Genomic DNA, 12,354 nt, shown 5'->3' with positions numbered 1-12,354 from the left:
TTCTAGGCTTCAGATTCTGTTCCGTCCCTGTCACACCCCTGACTTCAGTGCAGTTCTCACAGACTACAATGGACTTGTTCCCCCTTACTGCCCACTGCTGAGGTCATTCTGTAAACACAGGGGCATGGAAGCTCAGGAATATAACTTCCTCCTGGTTTCTGTTGGCTTAATTCATTTTTTCTTTCACTTTCATAGTCAGTGCTTTTATGAGAAACTTTAAAATGGTTCTGCCCCGTGTTAACTCCTTTCCTTGAATAAAGGTACTAAGATTGATTGTATTTTCTAATGATGTTTACTGCTTAATCAGTGCAACTCTGAGGATGGATTTTGGCAGATAGCGTTTTATCTCAAGGATAACAAGTTAGTGTTCAAACCCTGTATAGCTGATGCCAGCAATTTTAAAAAAAGGAAAACAGAAAAACAAAAAGCTCATTGACCTTGCATGCAGAGCCTTCTGGTTTTTTAGATGGAAGCATGTAGGAAGTGAACAGTTGATTACTAAAACACAGGCATTCCACATATGGGCTTAAAGAGACTTTGTGTCTTGAGAGGCCTTTGGTGAACAAATGGAATTTTGTGTAATGTGCAAATCAAAGCTATCAATAATTTTTAGAAAACTTTACCTGTTATAATTTATTTATGTCCTGGGGAAAGTTTTAAGTATCTGAGGCTTTAAGTTTATCCTTTTTCCTTCAAGACCAGATGTTTATATGTATTCATCTTTCCTGAGTAATGTTCAAATTAGTTGAACATTTACCAAGAATCTTTGAGGCAAGATAGGATTAGTGGCTGGTGTGGGGTCTGGAATTTGGCTTTCCGGCTTTCCTGCAAGTTCTACCATTTAATAGCTGTGTGATCGTGGGTGAGCTACTTAACCACTCCATGCCTTAGTTTCTTTATTTTAAAATGTAGGAGTTTGGGATTAACATAATACACACTACTGTATATAAAATAGATAGCCAACAAGGATGTACTATAGCACAGGGAACTATATTCAATATCCTGTGATAAACCATAATGGAAAAGAATCTGAAAAAGAATATATATATATATATATATATATATATATATATATATATATATACACACACATGTATATGTATAATTGAATCACTTTGCTGTACACCTGAAATGAACACAACATTGTAAATCAGCTATACTTCAATTAAAAAATAAATTTTAAAAAAGGAAAAATTTTTTTAATTTAGAATAATGATAGTGTCTATCTTCTGGGTGTACTCTAAGAATAAAAGAGTATGTAAAAGATGCATAGGGCAGTATGATAAACACTGTGTAAGGCTTTCAGATTATTGCTCTGCACTGTGTTCTAGGGCATGAGAGAGCAGGGGGTGGGGTGAGGCGCTAGAGGAGCCTGAAGTCTGGATGGGAGTCAGACACATGAACTCATTTTAATGTAATGTAGCAGGTGGTAGACAGAGGCAGAACGGGGTGCTGTGTAAGTGCAGACAGGTGACTGGGACCAACCCGAGCCCTCAAGGACCATTCTCTTGTAGACCTGAGCTCAGTCTGGAAGGATAAGGAAAGCCTAAGTTAGCCATAATGGCCAAAACCAAGAGCTGGCCAACTGAGAAGAAGCTGCAGTAGTTCTAGATGAGATGATGTCCTTGACAGAGGCCCCGTTTCTGTTTTCTCCTCTGTTCCAGACTATCAACCCATTGACCATCCTAGGTCATATGGTCTCGTTGAGGCCTCTCTAATTATATGGAGTGGTTTTGCTTGGCAATACTGTGAACAGTCTTACAGAATATCTTAGGACAGACCTTTGTGTTAGAGAAAATCCAAATTTCAGTCAAATTCCAGGGCTTCCAGCTGAGGCCTCCTGTCACAAAAAAGATCCCAGTGAGTGATGTATTTTTAGGAGATACAGATGGAAGTTCCCCCTCTCAGCTTTGTACTTTTAGTGGCAAAAACCTCACACACAAAAGTACAAGAACCCAGCACTTGTGTCTCATCAGAGGCTCAGAGAGAGAGTAGTTTGTCCAAGACGAAATCGCTGTGAAAAGGAGGTGTCAGGTCTGAACCCAAATCTGATGTACAAGCCAAAGAATACATGTACTTCACCACACCTGTTTTTTGCTTTATGTTTTTAACTTAAGCTAATCCCAATATAAACAGAGAAAGACAGACAGATAGACAGACAGAGACAGACAGAGACAGAATGAGAGATGTTCATAATCATAGCTGAAAGGTACATTTTCTTTAGTTCTCAGAACAGGAGATTATTCTGCTATCTCACCTGAGGAGAGGGTAAGTGCATAGCTTCTAGTGACAGCCCAGACTTTTATATTTTGGTACCAAAATCACACAGTTTGATGAAATCTTTTCTTCCCATGCCCCCAAATCTTCAAAATACTTAGAAAGACAAAGCCAGCATGTTTTCTTTTGCATCCAGTTTGGGGTCTCTCTTAATCCCATTCATGAACTATTTAAGTGATCCGCGGACCACCAGTTAAGAATTTATGGCCTAGATCTTCTTCCCTCCCTGTAGGAAATACATTTCTCTTTCCTCCTCTCTGAATTGCTGAGCCAGAGAGATAAGCAGACCTCCCAGGGCAGAGAACATAAACCAGGGATTGGCAAATTCCTTCGTTCGTAAAGGCCAGACTGTAAATATTTGAGGCTTTGTGGGCCCTATGGTCTCTTTTGCAGCTGCTCTGCCATTGTCTCGGGAAAGAGGCCAAAGACATCTATGTAAAAAGGTAAACACATTGATATGTCTGTGGCCCATCAGGCCGTAGTTTGTTTACCAGTGAAATTCTAATGTTTCTAGTATCTTGCGTTACCTTTTTGGTTTATCAAACGTTGACCAACTTCAGGAATGATTCTGACCTTATATTGACCTTGGTTGAAATCTCTGCTCAACTACTTACTCAGTCTGTAACCTTAGAAAATGGTCTTAATCTCTTTGAGCTTCAATTTCCTCATCGTATGGGAGGTACAGTAATACTACCCATTGGATAGGTTGTTGAAAGGGTGTGAGGAGATAGCCCATGGAAATGGATGCTTAGCTCAGCGCTTGATTCAAAATAAGCCTCCATAAGCACTGGCTAACCTGACTGTGGCATTGGAAACCTCAGATTAAACAGGGTCACAATTGAGGAGAGCCATAAATTCTTACTTTCCTTTCCTGTTAAACTCTGGCTGAACATTTTTTTCTAAATGTTTGTTTTCTAATCAGGAATTTGGGGGTGATTCTCCTGACCTATTGTTCCAGTAATGCCAACAAAACAAACTGATGTTCTACAAACTTGGAGAGATACCTGATAGAAGTGGCTTGATATCTCTGTTATTTTTCAAGTCTTCTGCAAACGAGAGGTGTGAGGGAGGAATGCAAAGTGCATGAATTAAGATCCAGAGTTCAAAGGGAGACCTTAATTCATAATCCTTGTTGTAGTTATTAATAGGATTTGAGATCCAGACCCATAACTTATGAATCCTGCCTTTCCTTATGGAGTAAATATGTGTAAGGCTGCACATTCTGTTAAGACAGTTGGGACGACTCTATCATCCCAAAAGCAAACGGATGAGGCTGACCCCGGCAGGAGGAGCAGCCTTCAGAGCGACCTGGAAAGTTTTGCCTTTGGTCAATCGTTTATTTTCCTTTTTTCACAAACTGTTTATTGTAAAATGGGAGACTGGAAAAACGTAGCAGTAAAATATCACAGAGAGAACGTAAAGGTCAAAAACAACAATGGGAAAAGCAGTGTGTTCTTAGGATTTCAGCTACTCCACCCATGCCTGCTTGCCTGCTACAAATATTATTACTTCCATCCTGCCATCACTGAACAACGCCCTCATCTTAGCAAGGACGCTTTTCCACAGGCTGAACTCGGGTGAAACAGAGTAGGGCAACTATGCTGATCACACAGAAGGGAGGATCAATTCCAATAAATATGCCAGTTATATCTATGCTGAACTCAAAGTTACTTTAAAATCTCCCTGTACCATGTACTATTTAGTTCTGGATAGAAAAATCAGACACTTTCCTGTAGAGAAATTGGATTTTTTTTTTTTTTTCGGTACACGGGCCTCTCACTGTTGTGGCCTCTCCCGTTGCGGACGCACAGGCTCAGCGGCCATGGCTCACGGGCCCAGCCGCTCCGCGGCATGTGGGATCTTCCCGGACCGGGGCACGAACCCGTGTCCCCGGCATCGGCAGGCAGACTCTCAACCACTGCGCCACCAGGGAAGCCCGAAATTGGATTTTTTTTAAAGCCATTACTATCACTCTGAACTTGGTCCTGCCCCCATGACCTAATGTACTTTGGGTAATGTCCATTTGAAATGTTATATTAAAATTCTGGCTTTGTGTGTTAGCTGGTGAGCTTCACCATAAGGTAATTGAAGGAGATTGATGATTTCACTGGCATCCAAATGGCAGCATTTGTAAATCTTTTGTCTTGGGTCAGTGGTTTCCAGTGAGAGGATTCCTCCAGTCTCCTCCATGGAGTCCAATCCCGGCTTCCAGTATGCAGAGTTTTACATGGGTATAATGGGGTGAGGGAGAGTCCACTGTTCAGAATATATATTTTCACTTAATCTCCCTTGGAGGTATAGCTCTTCTGGCCCTCAACTGTACCTGTTGTTCCTGATCTCTCTGATGCAACTTTTCTAGAGAGTAAACGTCCTGCCTTTTGCTGGGATGGGGAAAGAACAGAGGAAATAGTCACCTGGATGTGCCTGGTGGGGAAGAGGATCTGGGGTCTAACTGCTCTTAATACAGATTTACAGCCCGTCTGTTGCCAGCCACACCCCACACACGACAAAACATCCTAGCTACTGCCATGCATGTGACATCACCATATCAGCTCTGTGTAAGTTGAAGTCTGCTGCTGTCCCGTGATGTTGCCCTTGGGTTGGTTGCTAGCTGCGCACACTCCCTGTAAATTCTCTCCTCTGGAGAGTTCCTCAAGCACGTGGCCAGTGGATTTTAGGTAGAACAGTCTTTGCTGATCCTAAGGGACTGGGCTTTTTTTTTTTTTTTTTTTTGCCTTTGAACATTTTAATTTATTTCTTTTTGAATTAAAAACAATTTTTTGTCTTGGTTTATAACGTTAAGGGGCTGTTATTTCAACAAAAATTCAACAAAGGTTACAATACCCTGACGTATTATCCTAACAGGTTTAATTTGTATGGAGTTCCCCTAGTGTTCTTACCTTTGAATTAAAAATTAAATGAAAATATGTCCCTAGAAGAGGAAGTGCATTTAAAGTTCAATTGCCCAGAAAGTAGGTTGTTATCCTTTCTGCTTCCTCTCTCTCATCACCTGCCCCACTCCAGCATTTAACCCATGTAGGTTCCAGGAGTTTTCTTTCCAGACAGCCCCCAAACCCATCTACCTTTATCACTCCCCTGCCACCACCTCCTTGCAGGTGAGGGAACAGGGACTCTAGGATCAAAGTCCTTGGGTCAGAATCCCGTCCCTGCCAGTTACCAGCTATCTGATCTCGTGCAGGGTGACTTTGTGAGGCAGTTACAAACGACAGCATGTCTTCCTCAGTGTGTCATCTTCAAAGCTTCAGTGTTACCCTCTGGGGCTCCCCAGGTATTCTGTTGTACCAGCTCGAGCACACTAACACACTCACCACTTAAGCAAAGTTTTTAACCTTTCTGAGCAAAACCTTCTTTCCTTATCTGCAACTTGTAGAATAATCATACCTGTCTTTATTTTTTAAAAAATTAGCCCCGGCTTAGTACATGGGAAGCGTTTATCTCCACTAAACCTTAGTAGGGAAGTCAGTCTATGGTCATCCCTCTTGTAATGATTTATTTTTATAGACAATCTCAATTTTTTTTTTTAAAAAAAAGAAAGGCTATAAATGAAGGAGGAAGGAAAAAACTGAATTAACCTGAGCATGCCGGGTTGTTCCCCCAAAGACTCATCTCTTACCACATCCTGCCACCTCTGCTCCATGTGCAGTTAGCGTGTTTGTTTAGTTGTACACAGTTGTGCACAGCCTTCACTGTTTTCCACAGAAACATGTTTAGTAACTCATATAATCCACAAAGTTTGGAAGACTTGGCCTTGACGGATGCAATGGACATTTCAAATACAGGTTCATGAAACTGTGAGTAAAACATGAAAGAAACTGACAACATTCTTAAGCAGTACTCTCTGTTACTCATTTTTTAAAATTTATTAATTTTTAGGTCTGGAGTTCAGACTCTGCCCCACAATGCCAAGGTTCACTACAACTACGCCAATTTCCTGAAGGACCAGGGTCGGGACAGGGAAGCCATCTACCACTACAGAACGGCCCTCAAGTAAGCAGCAGATGGGTGTCGGCTGTTGTGTTTCTTAGGCCCTTGTTTATTTCACTCACCCCTCCCAGTATTTGGGGGGTTGTTTGTTTCTCTTGACAGTGAACATCTCCTTGGAGGTGGTATAGATCTGGGACTCCAAGTCTTTTGGCTCAGTGTTTGAGTCTAAGTCTACCTTGCTTTTAACTTTTAGTGTTTTCTTGTAAAAATTTCCATTGCTACACATTATGCAGTGAAGTGACACAGCTGAATACACATATACAGACCAATAAGAGTTGGTTGTCAAAAACATACTCGTAAGTTCTCAGGATATTTACTCCAGTGAATTCTTCTCAGCTTAGCCTTCCCTCTTTACATAAATATCTGAGGGTTTCTATAAAGACATTGGAGTATAAAATAAAATACTCTGATAATTGTATTAAAGAGAAGGAACATGAGAAGACACTTGATTACCGTATTGGGAATATATTAATAAGGTATGTATATACATAAATATATATACAGTGTATGTTTTTCTAATGTTTTAAAATTTTTTTTAATTTAAAATATGAACAGCCCTGACACTCTCCTTATACTCATCCACTGAAAGAGAATATACCAAACATGGCTTTAGAGATGACTTAAGGGAAATTCACATTTAAGGTGTGCGTTACCAGCAGCTGTCTGCATTGCTCTTAGGTACTCTTTTAAATTGCAACTCTGACTTTCAAGGTAGTCTTCCCTAAGAGATCCCAGATAGTAAATGTATTTAACCTGGAACGTGTGGAGGTGTGATAAGCAAACACAGCCTTGGAATCTCCCAATGTGGGCAAATCCTCTCCTTTATTGAATAATGTGAAGCTCACAGGAGTTTTTCAAAGAGGTTTCCACGCCTCTGCAGTATGTCCCACATTTGGTTGAATTTTCTGATACTGTTTCACTTTGGGACATGCTCTAAAATATGTGTACCAAACAAATCATACATTTCACTGAAGTTCCCTCTAAGGATTGTCTCAAAGCTTAGTTTGAAATTGTCATTCTTAAAGTAACTGACCTAATTTTTAAAGTTATCCTTTTGAACAGTGTGCTACGTCAGTATGTTGTTCATCAATCAAATCTTTTAGACTTTAGGACCTGTTATCTAGTATTCAGTATGGCAAAAATTTTAAACTGTACAGATCAAGTTCCCTGATAAATACTTTTCCAAAGATAACAAGAAATATAAGTTCAAGAGGAATAATTGTAAGAAAGCTTTTTATTGAGGAAAGAAGTTTTTATTAAGAAATAGAAGACATTTTTAAAGATTTAATAAAGAATCATATTTTTCACTGCAAGCCAGTTTATGCAGATATTTCCAGTGTTTATCTCTGGTTGGTGAGATTATGCTTTAATTTTTTTCTTTATACTTTCTATTGTGCTTCAGAGTTCCACGATGAGCATGTATTATTTTTGAAATGAGGAAATGTTATTTTTAAAAAGGCATGTCCCCCCCACCCCCAAAAAAAGTGATACAAATGAACATATTTACAAAAGAGAAACAGACTCACAGACCTAGGCAATGAACTCATGGTTACTAGCGGGGAAGGGTGGAGGGGAAGGATAGATTGGGAGTTTGGGATTGACATGTACACACTGCTATATTTAAAATGGATAACCAACAAGGACCAATTGTATAGCACAGGGAACTCTGCTCAATATTCTGTAATAGCCTAAATGGGAAAAGAATTTGAAAAAGAATAGATATATGTATATGTATAACTGAATCACTTTTCTGTACTCCTGAAACTAACCCAACATTGTTAATCAACTATTCTCAATATAAAATAAAAATTTTAAGGGCTTCCCTGGTGGCGCAGTGGTTGAGAGTCCGCCTGCCAATGCAGGGGACACGGGTTCGTGCCCCGGTCCAGGAAGATCCCACATGCCGCGGAGCAGCTGGGCCCGTGAGCCGTGGCCGCTGAGCCTGCGCGTCCAGAGCCTGTGCTCCGCAACGGGAGAGGCCACAACAGTGAGAGGCCCGCGTACCGCAAAAAAAAAAAAAAAAAATTAAAAAAAAAGTCATGTTCCTCCAAGGGACATTTAAGCAAATAAAGTGTGTTTTGGCTTTAATAATTAATTAGTGTTTCATGATTTTAGGTGGCATTCTTAAAGGGAAGAAAAGAACAGTAAGTTTGCCTGAAAAATATTGGTTGGAGGGAAAGTATATCAGTATCTTTTAAAATTTGTTTTCATTCTAACAGACTATTTTCTGTGAAGTTCAAACAGAAAAATAAGGCAGACCTTAAGGCACAGCTTGGGGAAGAGGTATAAATTAAGCAAAATTCTCCGGCAGCTGACCTTACAAAATTACAGTAGCTGGTTGGGACTTCCACTGTCAATAAAAGTAAATGTTTGCTTCAGCAACTGTCCTTGTGGAAGAAACTTGTCCCTTGAGAAATGGGGTAAAGACAATTTAAGCTAAGAACGTACTGCATAGTAATTAGTGAAATATTTCGTCATCTCAGACCAGGCTCAAAATATTTCTGATTTAAAGTATCATCATTTTTGTTATGGATACCTCCATGGTGAATTTTCAATGGAAGTGGTGTTTTTTGTTTTAATTTAAGTAAATTGTCACTCTTTGTGTTAGAAAAGGAAAATACTGGGACTATTCATCATTTTGATGATTATTTATCCTAGGTGACTGGAAGACTGCCCTTACTTGAATATAACTCCTTCTCTGTGGAGGTTGCTAACACAGGGATTCCTCCCCTCCCAACTGCTCCACCCTACTTCACCTTTGGTGTATCTTGATGTTTTCCACGTTTGCAACAGAAATAAAGAGAATGATTAGGGAAATGCAGGATTAAAGGTGATATTATCAGAAATCAGCCCCAACAGTTATTCATTCCTGTTGTAATCACTGTATAGATTCCAAAGGCAATGGTGAAATTGGTCATTAGGGTTGTATCTATACCGATATCTTTTTGGCTGGCTTACAGTTCTAAAAATAACACTATATTAAATTGGTAATTATATATGACACGAATATTCTTCTGCTTTTTAACTTTATTCTATTTTTTAAATGTAAAAATACCACTGACTGACTTCTCCATTTTGGTGCACCTCAGGTATTATATTTCTGTAGTACAAGGGAGATCTCCCCTGAAAAATGCTGCAGCTGAGGATACAGAGTCAGATTAAGACCCAAATCATCAAAGAAAGTTGTCAGAATACTTTCCTTAAATCCTCCATAAACACAAATGTAAGCTTTCCTTTCTATGAGGAGTGGCTCTCATATTTATACCTAACGGGGTGTTATAAAGTTTGGGATTCTTTATGCTGGAAAATCAGAACACCACTGGTGGAGCTACCTTTCTGACCATTGAGTTACTCTCGACAAGGTTTCTACTATTTTCACCTCGTATGATGGGAGCAGAAATGTTACTGGAAGGGGGGCCGCTTCCCAGGTCCAGAACTGGGCTGTTGTCTAACACTCAGAAATGAATTGTCCGAGGAGACACACATGCTGACAAAGCAAAAAACTTTATTGGGAAGGGGCGCCCGGGCAGAGAGCAGCAGGGTAAGGGAACCCAGGAGAACAGCTCTGCCATGTGGCTCGCAGTCTTAGGTTTTATGGTAATGGGTTAGCTTTCCAGGTTGTCTCTGGCCAATCATCTTGTTTGTGCCCATATTTGGTCTGACTCAGGGTCCTTATTGGTGGTGTGCGTCTCTCTCAGCCAAGGTGGATTCTAGCATGAGGGTTTCTGGGAGGTGGGCAGGACATACTATGGCGTCTCCTCCCTCCTTTCAGCCCCTCCTGAATTCTCCTGGTTAGTTTTTGGTGGCAGCACTGTGTTCCTCATCGGGACCTCCTGTTGTGAGACAACTCATGCAAGCACTTATTAATGTGCCTGGCCAGGGTGGGCAGTTTCGGTCAATGGTTCCCTAACAGAAAATCCACCCAGCCATTCAGCTCTTCCTATACAGAAACTCCCATGAAATGACTCATTCAGTAAGCCCAAAAGAAAAGATAGTGACCCTGCCCAAATAAAGTGCAGTAGATATTGAATGTGTACTTGGCCGGTAGCTTGTTGATTACCTTAAAAAGTCAGTTAAAAATGAAGAATCATAAAACAAATCATGCGCACTCTTGAATGTTTTATTGTACCCTAAAATTTTACGTGTATGTCCATTCACCAAGTCTTCTAATGTCAAACCAAGTTTTTTCTTTGAGTAAGAGTCTACTGATTAGAAACTGCAAAAAATACAACCACAGTTCATTTCTGTGGTGATCATTTGTAAAGTGGAATAAAAATGTACAGGCTATCTGAGATTTTTCTGATTTTTCTCCTCCAGCCTTTTACAGTTAATATTACATCGAATTCAACAGCAGTTTTTTTGAGTGACTTCCCTTTTTTGAGTATTTCCAGAGTATTTTTTAGTGTTCATAAAAATCACAACTCTCTTTCTTACTTTTATATTTTATCAGTTTGCAAGGTATTTCATTATATTGTGCAATTGCAATAAACAACTAGAATAAATCTGTTAATAAGAACAACTGGCTCTTAGCAGTCATGTAGCTTAACTTAAGGGAGCAGAAGGGCCCAGGCTTATAGAGAAGGTTTATTATGTTATAGGCATCCACCAATACGCTCTACAGAGAATAGAGAACATCTGCAAATCTGATGACACAATTAAGAGACCTTTAAAAGAATCTTCATTATAGGTGATAGAGTCTCATGGAAATTGTTTTTCATCTTATAATTAGATTTCCTGCAAGGCTCAATTACTGGTTGGTTAATACGGGCTGGTCATCAAGAACCCTGAACCTGGGAATGAGAATAGAGTTCACCTTTGTTCAGGTGGATCAACAAAGTCTCTTCACTGTCAGCAGGAAAATGCCCCATGTTCCACTGAACATTTGTTCACTTAGATGTCCTCTTCCCTCCAGCCTCCACAGTAAGCCCCCGCCATACCTAGACTAGCTGATGCGCCCCTGGTGGTTGGATATCAGCCACATGCAGGATTGCATCCTTATAAAAGGGCTGTGATCCTCAGTCACCCAGATAGCTATTTTCTTTTCACAGGTATGGTTTCACATGAAATACAGAGAAATCATCTAAGATGTCCCCACTCCCATAAGTCCTATTGAGTAGGAGATGCATTACCCTGCCCTGAGGGAACTCAGGTGTGTTTGGGCAGCCTTGGTATCCTTAGAGGGGCCTTGTCCACTCCTAATGTATCTGCTGTTGATGTTTTAAATAGAAAATCTGAAGGGAAAGAAAACTGTGTTCATTGGGGGGGGGGTGCGGTTAAGTCCCTGACCAGGCTCTTCTTATTGGTATAACTAAAAGGAAAGAAATGTAAAGTCTACAACTGATATTTAATTGGCTAACTCTTGGGAAAGGAGTAGCTAAAATCTTTCTGATTGGAATTTATTAATGCATAAAACAGAGACTTGTCATGATAACGGTACCCACAGCTCTCATTCTTTGTATTCCCTCCTGTGTGGATAACTGGAAGTCTACAAAGAGACTCCATTAGACTATAATAAGCGTATGTGGGAAAAGGAAGTAATAAGACAATGATTATTGAAGAAAGCCCTATCGTTAGAGTGTAAAGAAATCTAACTATGTCTAATGAGCCCACTGCTCATTGTTGTCCTGAGTATATCAATAAGATTATTATAATTCCTTTGAAAAATGTTGTCTATAAAACTGGTAGAGTTTGAACTTTTTTTTAAATCAGGATTTAATGATTATTTAAGAAGTCCTTTACCCAGGCTTTTTTTTTTTTGTGTGTGTGTGTGTGTGTGTGGTACGTGGGCCTCTCACTGTTGTGGCCTCCCCCGTTGCGGAGCACAGGCTCCGGACGCGCAGGCTCAGCGGCTATGGCTCACGGGCCCAGCTGCTCCGTGGCATGTGGGATCTTCCCGGACCGGGGCACGAACCCGTGTCCCCTGCATCGGCAGGCGGACTCTCAACCACTGCGCCACCAGGGAAGCCCTACCCAGGCTATTTTGAATGAACATTTAAAATAACTCTCATGACTACAGGTGGCCTTAGATACCAGCTGCCATGTATTTCTGGAAAGATTGAAAATTCCAATACC

At 40.4% G+C, this 12,354-nt stretch overlaps 1 protein-coding gene across 5 annotated transcripts in view; it reads left to right on the top strand.

Annotated features, from left to right (window-relative positions):
• The window catches only part of TMTC1 (transmembrane O-mannosyltransferase targeting cadherins 1), a 282,996-nt gene that overhangs the window by 205,684 nt on the left and 64,958 nt on the right, over positions 1-12,354 (top strand). For 3 of the 5 annotated variants that reach the window (XM_081250082.1, XM_081250079.1, XM_081250078.1), the window contains one exon: positions 6,172-6,285. The exons of the other annotated variants lie outside the window; for them this stretch is intronic. In XM_081250082.1, coding sequence (XP_081106208.1) covers positions 6,172-6,285 — 114 coding nt within the window. The remainder of the gene's footprint in view (positions 1-6,171; positions 6,286-12,354) is intronic. 5 annotated transcript variants of the gene reach the window in all.

Source organism: Mesoplodon bidens (assembly GCF_964165515.1).
Source record: "Mesoplodon bidens genome assembly, chromosome: 11".
Classification (NCBI taxonomy): Eukaryota; Metazoa; Chordata; class Mammalia; order Artiodactyla; family Ziphiidae; genus Mesoplodon; species Mesoplodon bidens.
This window is presented reverse-complemented; position numbering and strand designations above follow the sequence as displayed.